General features: G+C 36.8%; 1 protein-coding gene across 6 annotated transcripts in view; it reads left to right on the forward strand.

Annotated features, from left to right (window-relative positions):
• The first annotated feature begins 3,196 nt into the window (after window positions 1-3,196).
• AIG1 (androgen induced 1) overlaps window positions 3,197-23,301 on the forward strand; it is a 220,254-nt gene continuing 200,149 nt past the window's right edge. The window contains exons 1-2 of one of the 6 annotated variants that reach the window (XM_032485054.1): window positions 3,197-3,832; window positions 4,174-8,572. In XM_032485054.1, coding sequence (XP_032340945.1) covers window positions 3,692-3,832; window positions 4,174-4,353 — 321 coding nt within the window. In that variant the 5' untranslated portion in view covers window positions 3,197-3,691 and the 3' untranslated portion in view covers window positions 4,354-8,572. Of the gene's footprint in view, window positions 3,833-4,111; window positions 8,573-23,301 lie in introns of those variants that run through there. The other 5 variants (XM_032485055.1, XM_032485056.1, XM_032485051.1 and 2 more) reach the window with 5 other exon arrangements.

Raw genomic sequence — 23,301 nt, forward strand, 5'->3', positions numbered from 1 at the left:
GAAAATCTGTAATGAGCGTCAATTTTTTGGAAGAAGAGTGATTTTTACCTACTTCTTTCACTTAAATCTTAATCTTCCCAACTGCCCTCTAGGGCAAAAAAGCTTTCCTTGGACCCTCCCTCTATATAAACCTGTGTGAACAGATACACATATTAGGTTATGAGGGTGATTTCTTAACTGATTTTGAGCTACAAGTAATCCCTAAAAAGTGACTTTTTCAACTTAATATGCAGATGTTACTATGTATCTACAGTGATTAAAAAACTGGAAACAAATTAAATATCCAAAAATAGAGAAAAGTTTCAGCAAAATATGATATGTTCATGTTATGTCATGCTATGCAACCATTAGGTATGATTTTTACAGAGTTTTAAATAATAAGGTAAGAGTCTTACTAAATTTAAAGCAAAAAAAAATCTGCTTGATGCAAATTGTTACACAGTATGTCACAGCTAAGCATATATTGCAGAAAAGACTGGCAGGTATAGGCTAAAATGTTTACAGTGCTTTCTGTGGGGGGTGAGAGTGCGGGAAATGTTTTTTTAATTTCCTATTTTAATATCATAAATATGCTGCTTTTATAACAAAGAGAAGCGAGCAACACAAAGGCATCTTTTCTGGGATACTTCCTATGCCTAAACCTTTCAAAGGGACAACCCATCTTTTATCCTTGTGGTGCAGACACATGTGAAGGAAGAAAAATGAATTGTTTAAATATGTAAATACTGTTAGAAAATGCTTACTTAAGGTAAACAGAACCAAAGGAAGTGGGAACAGTATATATAGCTCAGTGGTAGAGCACATGCTTAGCATGCACAAATCCCTAGGGTCAATCCCCAGTACTTCCATCAAAAAAAAAAAAAACCCAAAAAACAAATAAACCCAATTACCTTCTCCCACAAAAAAAAAAGAACAAAAAAAGTGAAATAATTACAATAAAACAATGTATTGTTTAAAAAAGAACCAAAGGAAATGCATAAACATTGACTATTTTAAGGGTATGCATAAAGATAATTCTTCTTCCTGAATTTCTGAGCAAATACCCATGGCTACATGAAACTGGCTTCTTGGAATACAATGTAAGGGAGATAGAGGGTCCTTGTCATTTCCAAATTTAGCAGGGATTATCATCACCAATATGTCAGACACTTACCCTCTCAAAAAAAAAACCAAAAAACGAAGAATCTGTACCAGTTTTTAGAAGTACTTAAGGAAAAGTATCTTCATATATAGACTAAGAGTAAGAGCTTTTAACAGTGATCAAAGAAATATTAATGTAACTAGAAGCTAAAATAGGGTCTTGAAATCTTCCATTAGGAAACGTGTTTTCATGAAACTCAATTGGATAAAGCTATTCTCCTTCATCTCTACTCATTGTGAAGTAGAATGAAAAAGCTAAAATAGTGACCTGCAGATATTTCTTCTCTACAGTGTACAATAAAAAACAGTATTCTCTAACTCAAATATAGAATCATCATGTAAATGCTTATTAGTGAATAATGTATTACAGTTCATAAAAGAGGATAATCTTTTACAGAGTGAATTTTTAAGAGCAATATGGCATTGCATTATTTACACTGTAAAAATGCAGTCTGTGTGTAGGTTAGTATTTTTTCACAAAAACATGTGAAACGTGCCTAAGAGTACTAGATATGGTCTAAAAGGCAAAATGAGCAATGTGGACATGTTAATAAATAATTATCCAAGGTGTTCCCAAAATTGTGGACTGACATTCTTAAAATATTTGAATCAAAGTTTATGCAAATGTTTCATTAAAAAAATGCCCATGAAACTCATTATCTTATTATGGTTAGTAAACCACAAAATAATAAAAGCAAACCCATTAGAAAGTTCCTCATAAAGAAGAGAAAGCGCCTAATAAAGTTTTCTTTGCACCTTTTTTTGCCCATTGTCAACAATTTATTTCCAGCCTTCTCCCCCAAACCACTTTTTTTGAGTTCTATGGTTATTTAAAAAGAAACTGGCTACAGAAGAAAATTTTAGAATAATACGTTACATTATATTATTTAATGATGGGATATATTACATATTATAAATAAAAATAGTCCATCATTTAATGATGGGATAAGGAGTTTTAATGATTTTCTAAATTATAAGGTAGAAAGTATATCAAACTTTGAGGATATTACATGAACTCATAAAATTGTATTAACAACCTAATAAGATAGACAGATCTCCCATAGATCTACTTTTTAATTTTGCAATCTCATGAACATGCAGCATGGACACACAATTAAAAAAAACACCCAACTTCTACATAAAGATAGAACTAAAAATTGTCAATAATGAATAGTTTTATGCTAGTAGAATCTTCTTGGAATTATCTTGACTTTGGGGACATTAATTTTTATTAGCATAATTACAAAGCCAATTAGAAAAAAATCTACTGGGTTCCTTTATTTTGGATGAGAGCTTGGTTGAAAAACTTCAGGGAAGCATTCATGATATGCTACTTTCTCTCTAACTCTTTGCTTTCCCTGCCCCCCTCACGCCAGGGTCTCTGACTCAGAGACTATTTGCAGAGGACACCTGTTTTAAATGCATCCACAGGAAATACCTATGTTGTCTTTCATAATCTGACCCTGCATCTGGTTAGCTGAAATGTGATCATGATTAAAAAAAAAAAAAAAAGCTGCCCACAGACTGAAGCAACTTCAATGTGACAACATTTACTGGAAGTGGAGGGAATCCAGCTTATGCTTATTTTCCTACCATTAAGCCTTGGTTGTAGTGTAGGAAAAAATCAATACGTAAAAGGGCAAAACCATTTTAATCTCAAAAGATTAGTATTAATTTACACACACGGGTTTTACATCCAGACTCAGTATGATTGGCTCTTAAACTGCATGCAGTTTTGTAGCAGAAACTGTTACCTGACACTCCTTTCTTTACAGCCTCTTGTCCAAGGTTCATAGTCTATCTTATTATACACTGATAGGATATTCATATACCTCCTGTGGAAAGGGCAGGGCAGTCTATCCACTGGAATAGAATTTGTACGGGAATTTCATAGTGATTAACAGTAATCTAACACTGAAATTCCAAATGGGTTCCAAATAAAGCAGGTCACTCGGGGGTTACCCGTGCGCGGGTTTACACCCAGCATGCACACCTCCACCAGTGTCACTCGGCCAACGGGACCCACCCCTGGGACCTCGGCCGCAAGTCCCGGGCCTGGAAGGTTCGCAGACACTGGGGTTCCCTCCTTCCGCGCACGTTCCCGGCCCTCCGCGCCCGCTCAGCCCCGGGCCGCGCTCCCTCTCCGCCCGGCACATGCCACGGGCGGCGGCCCCCGGAGCACGGCGCGCGCTCCCCGAGCCGGGGTCGCCCTCGGAGGCCGCCCGCCCACTCCCAGGACGCTGAGTGGGGCGCCCTCAGCCGGGTCTCCCGGGGCCCCGCGAACGCAGCAGCAGAATGACGGAGATGACGAAAGAGCTGACGCCACGCCGCCCACCCGGCCGCCGCCGGTGTCCGCACACGCCGCCCCGCCCGCCCGCGAGGTCGCCCGGGCGCTCGCGGTCGCGCCAGTCCCGCGGGCCGCGCCCCGCCGCACCCCGCCCCGTCCACCCTGCCCTCCGCCGCCGCGCCGGGGTTCCCAGGGCGCCCGCCCACGCCCGGCGCCTCCCGCCCGCCCTCCTGGCCGCCGAGCCCGCCCAGGCCTTTCGCGAACATGGCGCTTGTCCCCTGCCAGGTGCTGCGGGTGGCCATCCTGCTGTCCTACTGCTCTATCTTGTGCAACTACAAAGCTATCGAAATGCCCTCGCATCAGACCTACGGAGGGAGCTGGAAATTCCTGACTTTCATTGATCTGGTAAGACCATCCTCCCCACCCCCGTCCCCCACCCCGCACCCCGACCCTGTGTGTGTTCGTGGGTGCACGAGCACCTGCGCGCGCGCGCGCCCCTGCAGCATCTTCCCCAGTGACTGCGTCTCAAGGCCTGGCTGCCCCCGCAGCGGCACCTTCGGAAGCACCCAGTGTTACCTAGCAGCCAGGGCACGAGCGGAGGTGGGGCGCAGCCAGGTGGTGGGCTGTTTGGAGGGGAACACACACCTGCTTCTAAGAGGTGACTCGGGAAAATTCTCAACTTAGCAAATGGATCACACGACCTTGATCAAGAGTGGCTTCAAACCCATTCGCCCCGTGCTTTCTAGAGCACTCGTCGTGGGATCGAGTTGCAGCAACTGAAGGAAACTGGGTATTGTCGAATTACTTGGAGCTTCCTCTGGAAGGACCAAAGTCCTCCTGATAAAGAAGAGAAAGCTCCTCATAAAGAAGAGAAAGCGCCTAATAAAGTTTTCTTTGCACCTTTTTTTTTTGCCCATTGTCAATAATTTACTTCCAGCCTTCTCCCCCAGAAACATCAGAAGAGAGAAATTTTCAAAATGCCTTTGCAGTGTGGCTTTACAATTTCCATATCTTCCCATGGAGACATTTCACAATAGTTTGCAGAAGCAGCTCCTCTGTTGGCCCAACACGATGGCCTTGGCAGTTGCAGTTGTTTTTCTGTTTTTTTTTTTTTTTTTTTTTTTATTAAAGTTTATCTACTTCTGGCACTAAAAGGGCCAGAGAATCAGAACGTGAGCATAAGACCAATTAAGGACATGGGGTGGAGACTAGGAACTTCAGGGTGAAAGTTAACCAAGACTGGCTCAAATACACACTAAAAGATGATCAAATATGGTCAGAGAATTAAGACACAAGCGAGGAGTTCCAAGGACTAAAGAAAATGTAGAATCAACTCCTGGATCGCCAGAACTGTCCGTCCAAGATGATAAGACGAGGTTGGCTAAACAAAGCAAGATTATAATCCCTAAATGTTGACCCTCCATTTTGATGAAGAGAACTTGATACCCAATTTAAGATATTTCCAGTCTTAGGATCCCTCAAGGAAATGCAGTCATAAAGTTTTTGCATAGAAATACCATTTTAAATTTGTATCATGTTAGATACTTTCAGAGAGGAATTTACATGGTTTTCCTGAGCGCTCTCCAAACTGGGCAGAGCATAGAGTGTTTCAGGGGTTTCAGTTTTCAGTTCCTCAACTTCCAGCTCTTTCTTGAAACTGATCTGCCTCTGAACATGGGTGATGCTGTCAGTTCTCCTTTCTTCTGCCCTATTCATCCAAGGGACAAGCATGTGACAAGGCTCTTTGCTATATTTATCTGTTCCTTTTAGCATTCAGCAGATCAACGGTTGTCACTAGAACTATCTTCATCTTTGATTGAAAAAAGAAGTCAGATTTGTCTTGACAGAAAGTCTTATTGTGTTGATTGGCTTGTCACTAAAGATTGGCTCTACCAGTTACGTCAGGTAGCAGGCCTTTTCCATAGACTAAGTGAAACCTACAGCTGAGTTTCTGATAAATATGTATCAGAGCGTTAGAAATCATGTCCTCTTCTCAACTGTTCAAACTTATATTAAAGATATTTAGATGTTATTTAAAAATATGTGCCTAGATTTTCAGAATTCTTTTACTGGGTATGTGAACAAAATTCCTTTTGTATGACTACCTTATCCTGTTCCTTCTGCTCTCACTTAGAGACGGCCCATTTGAGTGTTGCCAGGGACCGGTGTGGAACTGAAATACTGATGGAGACCCCACCGGAGCCATAGGGACTACGAACAGTTCTCAGAAGCACGTTTACATTAGATATTGTTTTGGGGAAGCAGGGGAGGGAATCAGCAGGTGAGAATAGTGGAAATGGAGGGTACATGAGAGAGATGATGACTTCTCACATTGGCCTTGCTTACTGTGTGTTACAAAAAACAAGGCTCAAAAGAAACAATAGACCTCTCATAACCTTTGTGTGACAAGAAACTATAGGAGAGCCAACCTGACTGCTTAAACTGCCATTCAGTTTATATTTTAGCATCTGATGGTCAGACTTGCCTATTGTAAGTAATAATCACTACAAATATACTTTTGTGTATCAGAATCCAACCCATAAATTCGAATTTGAAACTTTTACTCTATTTCATATTTAGGTTCAATTTGCATAGGGCCTTCAGCTCATCATTCAAACTTTTTTCTCCCTGTGGCTTCTGATTGAAATACAATAAATCTTTAGTTGAGGGTTCCTGTGAGAAAGTAGGTCTAGAATATATTTTAAAAAACAATCATGCAAAGTGTTACTCTTTTTATTAGAGATTTAGAGCTTAAGCATTGTACAGCTGTTAAAACAACCAGCCTGTCAATCTTTAGTAATGGCATGAAAAGATTAGGCTACTATAATACACCCATTTAATTTTTCATTTTTTTATGTTTTAAAAAAACTGAATATGCTTTGTTATGTAGTGCCTTGGACAATTTTAATGATTCTAAGCTCATCAGAGCAATTTTGGAAGAGGGTTTAGCTTCTCAAAACGTCAGTGATAAGGCCCCTTTTCTAGCCAACTTGGGGTACAGAGAGTCAGGGCATTTATCCTGGCAGCCACAGTCTGATTTCATGATACAATAGTGTACCAGAATGTAAGTGGAGAATCTCAGGCGACCTGTATGCAGGAGCAGATGGCTATGTGGCAATGACCATTCCAGCTATATCCGTATCTTTCTTTGAGTCTGAGAGCTATCCCACTATGACCAGAGCTCATGGTTAAAAACTGAAATGCAAGTGCTTGCTGTCAGTAATCTCATCCTGTTACAGTTATTTCCCGAAGAGCTCCTTTTCCTAGAATTGAAGGACTATAGGACTAAAAGTGCTTTGGGAAAATTCAAGGTAGTAAGCAGAAATGGAACATTGTCTTTGTATGATGGGCAAATAGATCCCCCCAAAATGTCTTCATCTTAATCCCTGGAACTTGTGAATATGTTAGGTTACATGGCAAAGGGGAATTAAAGTTGCTAATCAGCTGACCTTCAAATAGGGAGATTTGCCCCAATTATCTATGTGGGCCCAGTGTTACCACAAAGTTTCTTAAAAGTGGAGGGAGGCAGAAGAGAAGAGTCAGTTGGAGGAAGATGTGACAGTGGAAGAAAGTCAGAGAGATGCAACATTGTTGGCTTTGAAGATGAAGGAATGGGCCAAGAGCCAAGGCATGTGGGAGGCGCCTACAAACTGGAAAGGGCAAGGAAATAAATTCTCGCCTTAGAGCCTCCAGAAGGAACACAGCTCTGCTGATACCTTGATTTTCGCCTAGTGAGACCCATTTTGGACTTCTGACCTCCAGGACCATAAAATAATAACTTCGTGGTTAAACCACTGAATTTATGGTTATTTGTTACAGCAGCAATAGAAAACTAGTACACTTGGCTTTAAATCCTCTGACCTAGAAAAAAATCTTGAATGTTGTTCTATTTACGTGGTGACCCAACTAGTTCTTTATGTATATTAGATAACTGGTTAATTTTAACTTTAACCAAAATACAGGTTTTTTTGCCTACTGTATCTACGAAACGTTGCTGTGCATTTGACAATGGGCGATAAGAGAATCTGTAAAAACTGAGTAACACTGGAAAAACGAGGCCTTTTCTTCACCGTGAAGTATTCTAGAAACTCTTGTTATGCAACATACCATGGCCGGAGGGGTGCTTTCACTTGGAAATAAGCTGGAAAGAAAGAAAATTTAAACTAACTGATGTCCATATATTTCCTTAACCAGTATCACAGCGATGAGTTTTCTTCAAACGATGCAGATTCTTTCCCTTATTCACTAATTAAATAATTCCTCCAAGTTACATAATAATTACCCCCCAAAAGAATAGAAATGAAAAATCAGAATCAAAGCAGCATAAATAAATGAAAAGGAAAAGGGAACTGGATGTTGAGGCGTCAAAATAGTGCTGGAGTACAGGTTTAGTACACATGTGAAAAACATGAAAACTTTTCAAGTTTTCAATGAGGATTCTTTTCTTTTCCCATTTCCTCATAAAACATTCAAAATAATAGGGGTTTCTGAAACCTATCAACCAGAATTGCATTTAGATTTGTATAGTAGAATGTCTCACACATGAATCAGATTCAACCACTTTGAAAAACATGAATGGGATGGTGGTTATAAAAAGTTAAATTAATATTGGTACTGGATTTAAGATATTTCGACTTTTCAAGGTTGAAACAAGTGTGATGATCCAATTTGCTCTAGTCTGTGGTCCTCACCATTTTGAAGGTTTTCATGCCTTCGGGTTCCATTATAGTTACTGCTTCCCCTGTGCTGACTTCTCATTCATGCGTGGGCAGAACATTGGTTAGACCCTGTCTCAAAGTGTGGTCTGAGGACTAGCAAGGACTAGCAAATACTAGCAGTGACCTTGTCTGGGAGCCTGGTAGAAATAGGGAACCTCCAGCTCCATTCCAGACCCTCTGAATCAGAATCTGCATGTTAAGAAAATCATTAGGTGATTCTTCTGCACATTCTACTTTGATCAGTGCTACTCTAGGCCAGGCTGTTTTTGTTTTGAAATCTAGCATGGAATGGCTTGTAAGACACAGCCTTAATATATTAACCCTGCCTCCTATATTTAAAATATATTTAAACATATTTCAAAATGAATTGTAAAATAACATGTTGTAAAAAAATTGTAAATTTAAAATAAAAGAAAGAGAAAATATGGATTTGGCACCAAGGATAGGTTATTTATTGCAATTGAGAAACAAGTTTAGCTCATCTTCAGGGAAACTAGGTGAAGTATACACATTGATTGCATTATTCCTACCGCTGGGGTAAAGGAAGCATAACAATTTATCAGGAAAAATACAATTTTTTCCAGGGACTGACTTTTCAGGGTTATTTATCACTCAGCCAGTCATATAAAGGACATCCGGGAGCACAGCAGATAATGCCTTTGATTGTTTTCTAGCAGAACATCTATTGAAATACTCCTATAGTTTTTCTTGTATTACGATTTTATGAAAACCAAAGGCATGGTCTTCTACTTGGGGTGAAGGCATTTTTGCAGAGGTTTAAGGTAATATAATCTAGGTACTTATTTTTGTTATCTAAATCCGTTTTGCAAAAGAATTTAAGAAAATCACAGAGGGAGCAGGATAAATAAGGGCTCAGATGTTGAAAAGTTTGGGGTGTTCAAAGAGCAGGAAATGGTCAAGTATACCTGGAGGATATATTTTTTTGCTTTTAGACATACTAAGAATTTTTGACTTTTAAAAAAATGTTAGAAAGGGAGAATAAACTGCATAATCACACTTAAAAAATGCATTTGAGTTTCTTATATTTACTTATGTAGTTATAATAAAATATTCTTGACTCCAGTTCATGGCTTAATTTTAAATAGGACATAAAATATCTTGAGAAGAGATTCCATATACATTATGTAACTGTGATACTTAGCTTTGCCAGTCAAAACCACAGAGTACCATGTGAAGGCCAGTAGTTCACTGAGTACTCTGAACAAAATTGGGTGGGTTTTTTTGGGTTTTTTTGGCTATTATACAAAGAGGGTGAAACTACAACTTTTTTTTTTTCCAGTACAATCAGACTTGACCATAAAATGCACATAAACTTTAAGAATTAAATAATGCTTTTTCCTAACCTAGGAGAAGAACAATGAGTATAATACTTCATGTAGAGTCCTCTTCCCTCTCTTTGAAAGTGTTTCTTTTGGATCAAACATAGAATAAGGGCCTGGTTTTGTCAGAGTTGGGGAAATAGTTGATGAGATAATCACTCATTCCCTTTCTTAGTTGCAAATGTTATTGAAATTACAGAGAGTCATCTGACCACTAGTTGAGGTCACTTCTTTTCCCATCTCTGCCATCCCCCATGTCTGGTATAACATTTAGCAAAATTAGTAGCTGCTCTTGAGGGCTCTCATTTGTTTCTCTGTGTTCCCCTGAAATGTCACATGTTTCTGTGGAAGTGTGAACAATAGCACAATTTTCCATATTGAATCAGATGTTCCTGTGATCCAAGCATTCTTGGAAAAATCTTACTGTTTAGGATTCCATAACAACTTAGCTTTCTTTTATGTCCAGCAGCCTGTGGCTAGACAGTTAAAGGGCCCCTTTCTCACCTGTAGGGTAGTCCTGCCAGAGGACAGTGAGCACAGAGCTCTCCCTGCACAGGAGAGACCCCTGGATCAGATCCATCGTGGAGTGCAGCAGAGTATGGGGTGTTGATTTGATAGGCTGGATTAAGACAGGCTATTCAAGTATAACAAGAGGAATTGCTTGAATTTGCAAAGTGGCAAGAATACGTTCATTTTGAATCTGGAGAAAATGGCATGTGTTTATGACAGTGCTTTAGAAGCATGGAATTCTAAAACGTCAGACAATGGTCTAGCCCCTTCATATTGACTTATTAGACCTGTCAAGATGTGTTATAGCTTAGCAATTTAATTTCAAAAGCAATACATAGAATTCTAGAAAATCTGTACCATACAGGAAACCACAGGGAAGCAAATATATTCCATCTTAATTATCCCTAATTTCCTGCGCATCTCAGCATTTTAGTGCTTCAAGATGGTATTTATTTCAGAACTCTATGAACACACAGAGTGTGTTCTGAAATGTGTGTGCACATTTATATATTCAGACTTCAGAAAAATCATATTCTTTATAAAAATTATTTTAAAATTAGATTTATCACTCGGAGATACCAATATTAGTATTTTGGCATTTGCCTTTTGAGCAATATATTTTTCTTCTTTAAAACAAAAGTTAAATATATACATAAGGCTTATATGAATTTATTTTTTGCATTAATATACACTAAAATTCACTCTTTGTTGTACAGTTCTGAGTTTTGGCATATGCAGTAGAATTGTGTGGCCACCAGCACAATCACCCAAGATATTAAACTATTCCTTCGTGCTGTTCCCTTATAGTCAAACCCTCCTCTGAATCTTAACAACTACAGGTTTGTTTTCTATCCTTATAGTTTTGCCTTTTCTAGAAAAATACACAAAACATACAGTATATAACCTTAGAGTCTGGCTCTTTTCTGTTAGCATAATGCACTTCAGATTGTTCCACGTTGCTGTGTATCCATCGTTTGCTCCATTTTAATGCTGAGTAGTATTTCATGGTACTGATGTACTGCTTTGTTGATTAACTCATAAATTGAAGCGCATTTAAGTTTTTTCTAGTTTGGGATGATTATGAAAAAAGCTGCCATAAACTTTTGTGTAAAAGTTTTTGTATAAACATGAGGTTTCATTTTTACTGAGAGTGGGATTGTTTGGTTATACAGCAAGTATACGTTTAGCTTGTTAAGAAGATACTGCCCACCTGTCTTCCAAAGTGGTCATGCCATGTTGCCCCGCCGTCAGCAGTGTTTGAGGGTTCCAGTTGCTCTGCGTCCTTGTCAACGTGTGGCATTGTCAATTTTTCTTCTATTGTAGCTTTTCTAATAGGTATGTGGTGGCATCTAATCGTGGTTTTAAGTTCCATGTCCCTCATGACTAATGATGTTAAGCATCTCTTCCTGTGTATTTTTATCATACATATATTTTTCCAAAGGGTCTGTTCAGATCCTTTGCCTGTTTAAAAAAAAAAAAAAAAAAAAGGTTGTTTTTTGATTGTTAAGCTTTGAAAGTTTTTGTGTATGCTGAATTAAAAAAATTAAATATTTATTTATTTTAGCCATTTTGATTAGTGTGTAGTGCTATCTCCTTGGGGTTATAATTTGCATTTCTCAAATGGCTAATAATCATGAACATCTTTTCATGTGCTTACTTGCCATGTATATATCCTCTTCAGTGAAATAAATAGTATTATTTTGTTATATTTTACCTTCTGGCTGTTTTTTTGTTAGTATATAGAGATGCATTTGATTATTGCCTATTGACCTTATGTTTGGTGATATTGCTAAACTTGTATATTCATTCTGGGAGCTTTGTTATAGATTTCATGGAGTTTTCTTTTTTATTAGACAATTATATCAACTGCTAATAGAGACAGTTTTATTCCTTTCTAAGCTTCAGGCCTTTTATTTCTTTTTCTTGTTTTATTGCATTGTTAAGACTTCTAATATGATATTGACTGTGGTAAGAGTGGGTCTTATTTCTTTCTTAGGAAGAAACAGTCTTTTGCAATGAAGTATAATGTTAGCTATTACTTTTGCATATATCCTTTACCAGTTTGAGTACATTTCCTTCTATTTCTTGTTTACTGAGAAACTGTTAAAAGAAGCATCATAAATGGATGTTGAATTTTGTCACATGATTTAATTTCATCTGTTGATGTGTTCACATGGCTTTTTTTCTTCTTAATATGGTATATTATGTTGACTGATTTTTGAATATTGAGTCAGTCTTCCATTCCTGAGGTGAATGCACTTGATTGTGGTATATTGTCCTTTTTATATGTTACTGGTTTTGTTTTGCTAATATTTTGTTGATTTTACTTTCTGTTAATGAAGAATATTTGTCTGTAGTTATTTTTTTTTCTTCTTTGTCTGACTTTGATAGTAATGTAATGCTAGCCTTATTCCTCCCTAGTGCTCTGGAAGAGATTGAGGAGAATTGGTATTACTTCTTCCTGAAATTTGTGATAGAATCCAAGTGAAAACCACTGGGCCTGGAGTTTTATTTGTTGAAAATTCATTTTTTTTTTCACGATATAGGACTATTCAGGTTCTTTCTTTCTTTTTCATTGAGATTTGGCAGTTTATGCCTTTCATGGAATTAATCCATTTCATCTAAGTTCAGGAGCCTCTTCTTAGCTGTCTTTAAGTGCCTTTAGGGTCTGTAGTGATAACCACATTTCATTCCTGATATTGGGAATTTGTATCTTACCTCTTTTTTCTTCATCAGTCAGATTTCTCAATTTTATTTTTTTCAAAGATCAGCCTTTAGTTTCATTGTCTTCTTTCTATTGTTTTTCTGTTTTCAATTTTGTTGGTTTCTGCTTTTAACCTTTATTACTTTCTCCCTTCTATTTGTTTTGGGTTTAACTGGTTCTTCTTTAATTAGTTTCTTCATGTGGAGACAGATTATTCTTTTATTAAATTAAGCCCTTCTTCTCTTTTAAAGCATTTAATACTAAGTACTGCTTTAGTTGCATCTCACAAGTTTTAATACATTTTATTTTCATTGCCATTCATGTCAAAGTATTTTTTAATTTCTTTTAAGTCTTTCTATTTAAAAACTTATTAAGACTTTATTTTTTAAAGCAGACTTAGGTTCATAGCAAAACTGAGGGAAATGTAGAGAGATTCCCTGTGTACCCCTTACCCCTACAAGAGTCTTTCTATTTTACAATGGATTACTTAAGCATGTGGTGTTTAATTAACACATTTTTGGCTATATCTCAGATATCTTTCTATCATTTATTTCTGGTTTAATTCCATTATAATCAGATATCATTTTTTGCATAATTCAATTCTTTTAAATTTGTTAAGTTTATTTTTGTGGCCTAGAATTGGACTATCATGTTCAGTGTTTCATGTACAGTTGAAAAAAACATATTTTTCTTTTGTTGGGTGGAGCATCCCTTAAATGTCAGTACCATTAATTTAGTTAGTCAGGTCTTACATATCTTACTGAATTTCTGTCTGCTTGCTCTCTCACTAACTGAGAGAGGATCACTGAAGTCTCTAAGTATAGGTGTACATTGGTCTATTTCTCATTTTAGTTTTATTATTTTTACTTCACATATTTTGAGACATATACTTTGTTAATAAGTACAGACACATTTAGGAATTCTATATATTTTGATGAATTGTTTGTTTTATGATAATAAATATTCTTCTTTTTTTCTTTGATAATTTTTCTTGTTCCAAAATCTGTTTTACTTGATATTAATATAACTCCTTTAACTTTTTTTGTTTTGGTTTTTTTTTTTAACTTTATATGTATATTTTTATTGAAGTATAGTTAGTTTACAATGTTGTGTCAAGATCTGGTGTAGAGCATAATGCTTCAGTCATTCCTGAACATACATATATTCATTTTCACATTCTTTTCACCATAAGTTACTATAGGATATTGAATATAGTTCTCTGTGCTGTGTAGTACGAACTTGTTGTCTAGCTTTCTTTTGATTAGTGTTTGCATTGTATATTTTTTCACCCTTCTACTTTTGTCTTATCTATATTGATAAATTTAAAGGAGGTTTTTTTGTTGACAGCATATTGTCTTATTTTTAAATTTAATTTGACAATCTCTATACTTCAGTAGATACCATTTACATTTAATTTAATTATTGAAATGGTTAGACTTGGGTCTGCCATTTATTATTTGTTTTCTTTTTGTTATCTCTTTTCTTGTCCCCTCATTTCCCATTTTCTGCCTTCTTCTGGATTATCTGAGTATTTTTATTATTTCATTTTAATTTAACTATTGGCTAATTGGACATATCTCTATATCTTTGTATAATTGTTTTAGTTGTTCTAGGGATTACCATATACACAACTCACTTTACACAATCTTGATTGTATAGTTTACCACTTCAATTAAAGCATACAAGCCTTATCACTTTACCTTCCCCACTTTCTGTAATAGTTGTCATATTAAGTACATCTGTATAACTTGAAGACTCAATGGACAATATTATAATTTTGCTATCAAAAGTCAAATATTTTAAATAACCTAGTTGAGTAAAATAGTATATTTTATTTACCCAGCTACTTACCATTTCTGTTGTTCTTTCTTCAGTCCTTGTGTTCATGTTTCCCTCTGTATCATTTCCTGTCAGCCTGAGAACTTACGTTAGCATTTCTTTAAGAACGGGTCTACAGGCAACAAATTCTCTAGTTTCCCTTAATCAAAGAGTTCCTCTGTTTTGCCTTCAGTCATGAAGGATATTTTCTCTAGATATATGATTCTGGCTAATAGTTCTTTTCTTTTATTACTTGAAAGATGTTGTGCCACTGTCATCTGGCCGCTGTGATTTATGATGAGAAATCTGTAATCATCCAAACCATTGCTCCCGTGAATGTAATGTATCGTTTTCCTCAGGCTTGGTTTAAGTTTTTTTCCTTTATATTTATACTTCAGTGGTCTGATTATGACGTATCTGGCCGTGGCTTTGTGAGTTTACCGTATTAGGGATTTGCTGAGACTCTTGAATCTGCAAGCTAATGTCTTTCATTCAGTTTGAGAAGTTTTCAGCCATTATTTCTTCAGATGTTCTTTCTGCATTCATCTGTCTCTTTTATTTCTTCTGTTGGGACTCTATTGATAAGAATATCAGACCTTTTGATTAGTGTCCCATAGGTTGCTGAGGACTTTTGTTTTTCCAGCCTTATTTTCCCTCTGTTCTTCAGGTTGTATAATTTCTATTGATCCATTTCTGAATTCACTGACTCTTTCCTTTGTTATCTACAGTCTGCTATTGAGTATACCCAGTGAGTTTTTAAATTTCAGATTTTGTCTGTTTCAATTCTAAAATTTCCATTTTCTTTATAGCTTCTACTTCTCAACTAAGAATTTCTAACTTTTATTCTTTTAAGCAATGCACATCTTTACCTTATGGAGGGTTCCTGGATTACTGTCCTTGCCAGTTAATAATTCCAACATCTGGGCCATCTTGGAATTGGCATTTGTTGATTGTCTTGTTTCTTAAATATTAATCAGATTTTCCCAGCTCTTTGTATGCCAAGTTATTTTGGAATGTATCCTAAACATTTTGAATATTATGTTGTGAGACTCTGGGTCCTGTTAAAATCCTTTGGAGAATGTTGACTTGTTTATCTGTTTGATTGTTTAGGAGGCAGTCAACCAGGTTGTACTCAAACCTCATGTTCTTTCTCATGGTGGTAGTGTTAACAGATGAATTTTCAAAGATTTTGCCTTGCTTTTTGGATCTTACTGGAGCTTATAACACTTAGGGGTTAGTCTAGAACTTGGGTAATGGTTTCTATGGTAATTCAGGTCTTGACATCTCTGTTGTGTGTCTTAGGTTTGTTCTGGGCAGGTCCAGGACTTATGTCGATTCATAACACAGACCTAGGAGCTGCTCCTGTCAAGCTCTCTTCTCTCCATGATTTCTTCTATACTCTCCAGCTCTCAGATGCTCTTTTTCATGGTTCCTCTGGCCAAAAGGATGGAGTCCTCTCAGAATTTTAGCCTCCCATGCTGTCACGCAGTCCTGCATAAGTGGAGCTTCCTCCCCAGAGAGGCAGCAAGAGAAAAAAGCCTCTACAAGATGGCTTCATTTTCCCAGTTCCTCTAGCTAGAGAAATGGGTTTTTCTTGGAGTTTTAGATCCCTGTGCTGTGATCAGTGCAGCTCTGTAGCTGGGCCTGGCTTCAGAGCAAGGCTGGGAGAGAAATGAAAGAGAGGAAAAAGAATCTCCCTCACAATCTCCAGCACACAGGAGTCTTTTTCTCAGACCTCTGGCTGGGGAGAAGGTCGTTATCCTGGAGATTTTGCTGTCAGTGCTTGCTGCACAATTCCAGGATTCACCCTGCCCTCACATCAATTCTAGGGAAAAAAGGAAAATAAAAATCCATGAACCTCTCCCCTTATGGATCCTTACTCAGGTTCTCACTTTAATTCCCAATACACCTGGTATGTGTACTTTTCAAAGACCTCAGGTGGTTGCTATCTGTATTCTGTTGGTAGTTTTTAGTTGTAATCAGTGGGAATGAAAATATGTAGTCAGCTGTCTCCATTTTGACTGGCACCAGAAGTAGCTTACATATCATTTTAATACCTTTTTTTCCCACCTAGAATATTTTGTAAATATTTTTCCATGCCATCATACATTGCTCCATAACGTCATTTTTAATGACTGCCTGTTTCTTTGTATGGATGTTTATACTGATTGTCTTAGTGAACATATGGATAGATAAATCTTTACACACATCTGTGATATCTTTAGGATAAATTCTTAGAGGCAGAATTGCTATACTAAAGTCTTTAAAAGAGTTTCTTAACTTTAAGTCAATAAATTCTCTCTAATATTTAGAGTACTTACTTCTCTATATTCCTGTTAACACATTTTTTTTATGAATAGAAAAATAATGCCAGTGATCACTCGATGTGCTTCAGCTCTGCAATTTCCTGTCCAGGAGATGCTCTGCAAATATTTCATCACATATCTTGTAAATGTAAGTGTCTAGCTGTTTTTGACTGTTTATAAAACCCAGTGGTATTAGGCACATTTAGTTTGGGCTCATAAATACCTGAGGCAAACATAAATCTTCAAGTGCCTAAAGCATTCTAATTAGGCTGGAATTGACATGGCCGAAGTGAGAAAAGTAGTTTTCTATGCTCAGTAATCATGGGTTTCCTTGTGCATACCATTCATCTTGCATTAAAATTGTATTTTAGCTGAGTCATGAGTGATTTATTAGATCCAATTTGAAAAGTCAACATTAGGAGTCCAAGGAAAGTGTGTTTGCTGTAACATTACACATCCTTTTCTTTGTAATTACACTTACACATCTTTGCTGTTTATAAAAAGACATGTAAACATTAAGAATGCACATAGAATGGGAAAATACCCTTTTCTAAAACATTAAAGGATTTGTTTTGTGCCAGAACAGATCACTTCAGTATCAGTTCAGGTCCTGGCAGAGAAGAGTGATGGTGTGCTTAAATTGGGTAATTTGAGTGAGTTTAGTGAAGGGATGATTTACAAGGGTGGACAGGGTGTAGAAAAGTCACAGGATACAGCACAAAACTTGTGAGCTGGTAACTGGAGTAGGTTACCACTGCTAGGCATGAGCAGTGACCTTCATTGCCCATCTGGTTTGCAAGGACCCTTCAGGGACTCAGGGAACTACATAAATACCCCAAGGTTCCTGTTTTTCCTGTCTGATTTCCTGCCAGTACTCCCTGTTGGTTAAAACCTACAGGAAGTCTGAGGGTAAGAAAGCCTCTTCATGCAGTGCATAGAGATCTACCAAAGTGAACACAGGAAAATTTATTGAATTTAAATCCCCTACCACAAGCACTTTCAGAAGTCTGTGGCTAATTTGCAACCATTTGTATGTGATGAGGGAATATTTTTGTTTCGGAAGGTATTAATTTATAGTTGAGTATATAAAATGATAATTCTTAACATATGACCTTTTAGCAAAATATTGTATCAATTTGTTGGAGAATTATATACAACATATCATATGCCTATTAAATAGAGGCATTACAGCATAAGAGCTGAGTGTGTGGGTTTAGAAGTCAGGTTGAATTTGAATCCCAGCTTTTCCACCTACCAGTTATCTGACTCTGGGTAAATGTATTACCATCTCTAAGGTCTAATGTTGTTATTGCTGTTGTTTTAAATTTGTTAAATGGGAATAATAGTAGTATCTATCACATGAAGTTGTGAGAATTAAATGTGATAATGTGTATTAATTGCATAACCCAATGCCTGGAACATATCAAGTACTTAATACATGTTATTATCTACTGTTATGCTAATTGTTACATATATACCTGTCAACAGGGACAAGAGCCATGATTGGAGAGGACTGTGATCATTTTAGGATGAAACTAATTGCTTAACTAAGTATAGTGTTCAGAAAGGATAGAGAATTCAATGATTAAGTGCATAGGCTCTGTAGTAAAATCTCCTGGGTTGGCAGCTTAGCCCTGTCTCTGACTTTTTCCTTGGGCAAGACACTTATCTGTTCTGTGACCTAGTTTCTTCATCTGAAAATTAAGATTTATAGAAATAAATAAATAAATACACACACACACACACACACACACACACACACACATATGGAAAGGATGAAAATTCACAGTATGTGAAATTATGTAAATACTATACTAATGTAAAGTATCACATTACACAATAACGTAAAGTATTTAGAATTTAGTGTCAACCTGGTTTCAGAATATGAGAGAACAGTCCTGTGAAAGCCAGAGCTAGTGAAATTGTCTCCAGATATGTAATTGACAGGCCTCCATAGCTGCTGGTCTGAAGTCTGGGCTGATGGCACTGAAACTCTTTTCCTGTTTCTGATTCAGGGACAAAGTGCCTGGAAAGACATCGTTTTCATTCCGGGGGCGTAGATCTGGGAGGCAGCCAAAAGTGTTGCCTAACTGGTGTCTGTAAAACCCAGAAAACAACCGGGCAGGAGGGAAGTAGGAAGAGGAGCAACAGAACTGCATGGCATCTTGGGAGATGTAATATACACAAAGTCTTGTAGGTTTCTGCTAAAATGTAATAGTATACTCTGGGATTTCTTTTTCATGTACTCCATTACTTCAGGGTGATAGAGACCCAGCCTATGAGTTAGGGAAATGCCTTCTCCACAGGGCAAATGTTCATTACCTGGAAAGCTAACAAATACTACTAAATTGAGCTAAAATTGTATATGTACATTATTACTCAACCATAGCTCTGGGACTGAAACAGTGTTGACATAAGACTGACCCTCAAATCAATCTACATATCCTATCTGTTGAAAAAATATTAGTCTTAGATAAATCTGTTTTTGTTCTGAACTAAGAAATAGAAAAAAAAACTATCTGCAACTCTTGAATATTACTGCATAACAAAGGTAATAGAATATCATCCTGAAAACTTATACGAAATTTACAAGAAGAGCATGCTAATGAAGATTATTTACAACAAGAAACCAAAAAAATTTAGAGAACTGTTCAAAATCCTCAGATTCCTTAAAATAAATAGTATCTAAGAAGCAGGGTATAAAATGCCGTAAGTTGAGAAAAGAGAAATGGAAAAGCAACAGGATGAGATGCAAAGGAAGGGGGGTGAGAGAACATTAATGGCAAGACTCTAAAAATACAGGAGCAAAATTAAAATCCACAATGGGGCCAGCACATCTAAAACTGATACTATGGAAAATCAGATCCGTATAGTGAAGAACAAGCTAAAGAAATTCTCTAAGAATTTTTTTTTAAAGAGAAAAGGAATTAAAATAATGAAAATGAAGCCATAAGGTAAACAGAGTAGAAATTCGGTAACAATGATCATTTCTGAAAAATAGACCACAGCAATTAGAACAGAAATAATAATCAAAACAAAATTTTAAAAAATTCCCAGTGCTGGGGGGAAAAACGATCTGATTAAAAGGATTCATTAACTCTTAGGCAAAATAAAGAAGAAGTGACATACACCTGGACTTATCCTGGCAAAGTTTGTGACTTAAAATAATTATTACTTATCATGTGCGTCTTCATGTGTGAAAAACAAAACATGAACAAAGAGCACTTTAACAAATTACCTGCTAAGGAGCAAATATTGCAATACTCTGAGTCATCTAAATCTACTCTATCATTTAGATACCAAATTAAAGAAAGTAACAGAGCAATACCTACAGAATTTTGAGGAGAAAATGATGCAGTCTAAAATTTTATATTCAACCAAGTTACGTTCCAAGTTCAGATAATTGACACAGATTATCCGTTATGTCAGGTTGTAGAAAATCTCACCCCTGTTTACCTCTTCTTGGTTTTTTATTCTATTTATTACTGCCTTTTTACTGAGCAAGCCAAGAGAAATTAAAATGTCAGATTCAAGAATGAAGTAGACATAGATAAAATGCGTGTTGGCCATGGAACCGATGGACTATAAAGCCTACAGACTCAGGTTTTTTCAGATTGCAAGGAATAGTGGGACAGTTAAAAAGGCGGATGTCACTAAGGCAGACTATGGTCAGAAGTCTAGCTGAGGTTAGTGAGGTTTTAATTATATATGTTTTAATATAATGTTTTCATTATAATGCTTTGATTTAAATTACACAGAACTAATCCGGACAAATACTTCATATCAGATAAAACTTTAATGAGTACATAAGAATTCTTTGTAATTAGCACCTGAAAGTACTAGTCTGAGCAGTGTTGGGTTTTGCTGCTTCCATTGCTGTTTATGTGAATGAATGAATATGAATTGATACACCTAAACTGGCTGAATCACTTTTTCTAAGCGATTAGAATGCTTTCATCTTTGGTTAGTTTCAAAGGCAAATTACAGTCTTACTTAGGCCTATCTAGAATGAGAGACCTCACCTATCCAGACTGCTCCTTTCTTTGCTCTTAAATTATGATTTCAAACAGCATAGAATTTAAAAAAAAGAAGAAGAAGCCTGGGTTATTGTCACTGTCAGTAAGACTTAATCTTAATACCTCAAAGTATGGATTCCCTTGGACTAAGATTTCACTTATGTGTATCCTATCATAATGCTGTACTGATATGGATGGTCAGTAAATACTATATGATAATTGATTAGCAGTTTTCTTAATGAATTCTGTCTACAAAAGAACAATTTCAAAAAAAGAATATCTATCTAGACATAAGTGTCTATCAAATATAAGTTAGAAGTTAATGGGAGTATATCACAAGTCCTGTAATATAATTGCAATTGCTTTATTCTACTTTACATTTTTACTGAAGGGCAACCTAGCATTATCATTTTAAATGAATTTTTCCTCTAATATTTTAAATGGCTCCATGTGTTAACACAAAATAAACTCAGAACTTGACTGTAATAAACATATCTGAGCCAATTTCTGTTTGCCACAGAAAACCATTATGATGTGACCTAATTTGGTATTTTAAAATTTGCCATTAGTGACCTTAGGCACAAATAGAAAGGGGACAGCACTGTACAGATGATCTAAATTATAAAGGAAGGGTGAGATTCTTTTTCCAGGAGAATGCCTGTCAGATGTCACCTCCCTTGCTTTTTGCTGAGATGGGTGTGCTCTGTTATTTTGTAGTAGGAGAATTTCTTAGAGAGATTCTGCTGTAGCACCTTTACCAGTATTTATATCTCCCTCATGTCCTCACTTTTTTAAGCATAGATTCTGTGGCCCAACATTATAAGCACACCCTTGCAAACTATCAGCTACCATATCGTTTTTTTGTCTTCAGTCTTATTCTGTATCTGAGAATATCTGTAATTCTTATTATACCCAACTACTACCTACTCATGCTTGGACCTGAGCAGCTTAGCATGATTAAAGAAAATCTTGGAAGCACGCTGCTTGATCTTGTTTGATGTTTATGATCACAGAGATCAAGCAGGCTCTTAGTACGTCTTGTCAACAATGTACTACATCTCCTTAATCATTTGAATCTCCAAGTTTCACAGCACCTCTTTTACCTGTTTTCCTCTATCCTCAAATCTTGGGCATCCCTTCCCTGATCCTCTCATTCAGAGAATGATCTTTGTACTGGCCAAAGGGCATGATAAACTTGTTTGTTTCAATTAGGAAACAAAAGCAATCAGAGGAAATTTCTGTGTTCTCCCACAATCAGATCTGCTAATTCACCTTCATCTGAACTTGTACTCTATGTTCCCTCTTGTTAGGATGGACGAACTGTCTTGTATATCTGAAGACAACACTTCCATGTGTGCACTGGACTCCAAAACGTACTGCCTATTTGAGCATTCCATTCTGAGATGGTTTCCTCTCCTTTTACAGTTTTCCATTTCAACTACTGCATTTCCATCAGTCTACAAACATACTAGGCTCTCTCTTACCGTAAATAAAACAGAATAAAATGTATCTTGGTCTTGAATTTTTCAGTGCCATTCTATGTCTTTTGTTCTGTTTTCAACAAAGCTCTTTGAAAGAGCTGTCTACACTTCCAGTTTCCACTTTTCTCTTCTCCCATTCTCTCTTAAATCGACTCCATTCAACTGAAAGATCTGATTAAGGTCACCAGTGACCACCACCTTGACCAATATAATGGCCAATTCTGAGTCTTCATTTAACTTAAACTCTCAGGAACATTTCATCCAGTCCGTCACTTTATCTTCCCTGAAACACTCTCTTAAAACTTGGCTCCTGGGAAAATATACTTGCCTGACTCTCCACCTACATTTCTGGCTGCTGCTTCTTAGTCTTGCTTACTTATTTCTCTTCCTCTTCTTAACCTTTCATTGTTGAATGCCCCAGAAATCAGTCCTAGAGCCTCCTCTCTGTATGGTCTGCGTTCGCTCCCTTGGGGATCTCACCCACCATCATGACTTTAAATACATTCTCTGTGAGATGATCCTCCAGGTTTACATCTCCAGTCCCAGTCTCTCCTGAGCTCCACCTTCCTGTATCCAACTACCTGCTTGTGTCTCTGCTTAGAGGATTAATATGCATTTCAATCTTACATTCAAAAATAATTACTGGTTTTACCTCACAAACATGTTTTTCATTGTTCTCTATTTCAGTAAGTATCACCATCATTTAGGACTGCAGTGTTGTACAAATCCAGGGTGCATTGTTCCTATGGGTTAACTGAATTATTTACATCTTCTGTATATTTTCCCCAATGGGCATCTAATTTATACAAAATAGACTTAAAAATGTAAACAATTAAGCAACGTTTTCAACCTAGCTGGGCAGCTACTATATTAATAACATGATGAAAATGACCAACATATCTCCTTGAGAAATTACTGAAAATCAGAGAATAACCTTCATATTGGCCAAAACACATAAAAAATGCAAAAAAAAATCTTTTA

The sequence above is a fragment of the Camelus ferus genome, chromosome 8, assembly GCF_009834535.1.
Source record: "Camelus ferus isolate YT-003-E chromosome 8, BCGSAC_Cfer_1.0, whole genome shotgun sequence".
Taxonomy (NCBI): Eukaryota; Metazoa; Chordata; class Mammalia; order Artiodactyla; family Camelidae; genus Camelus; species Camelus ferus.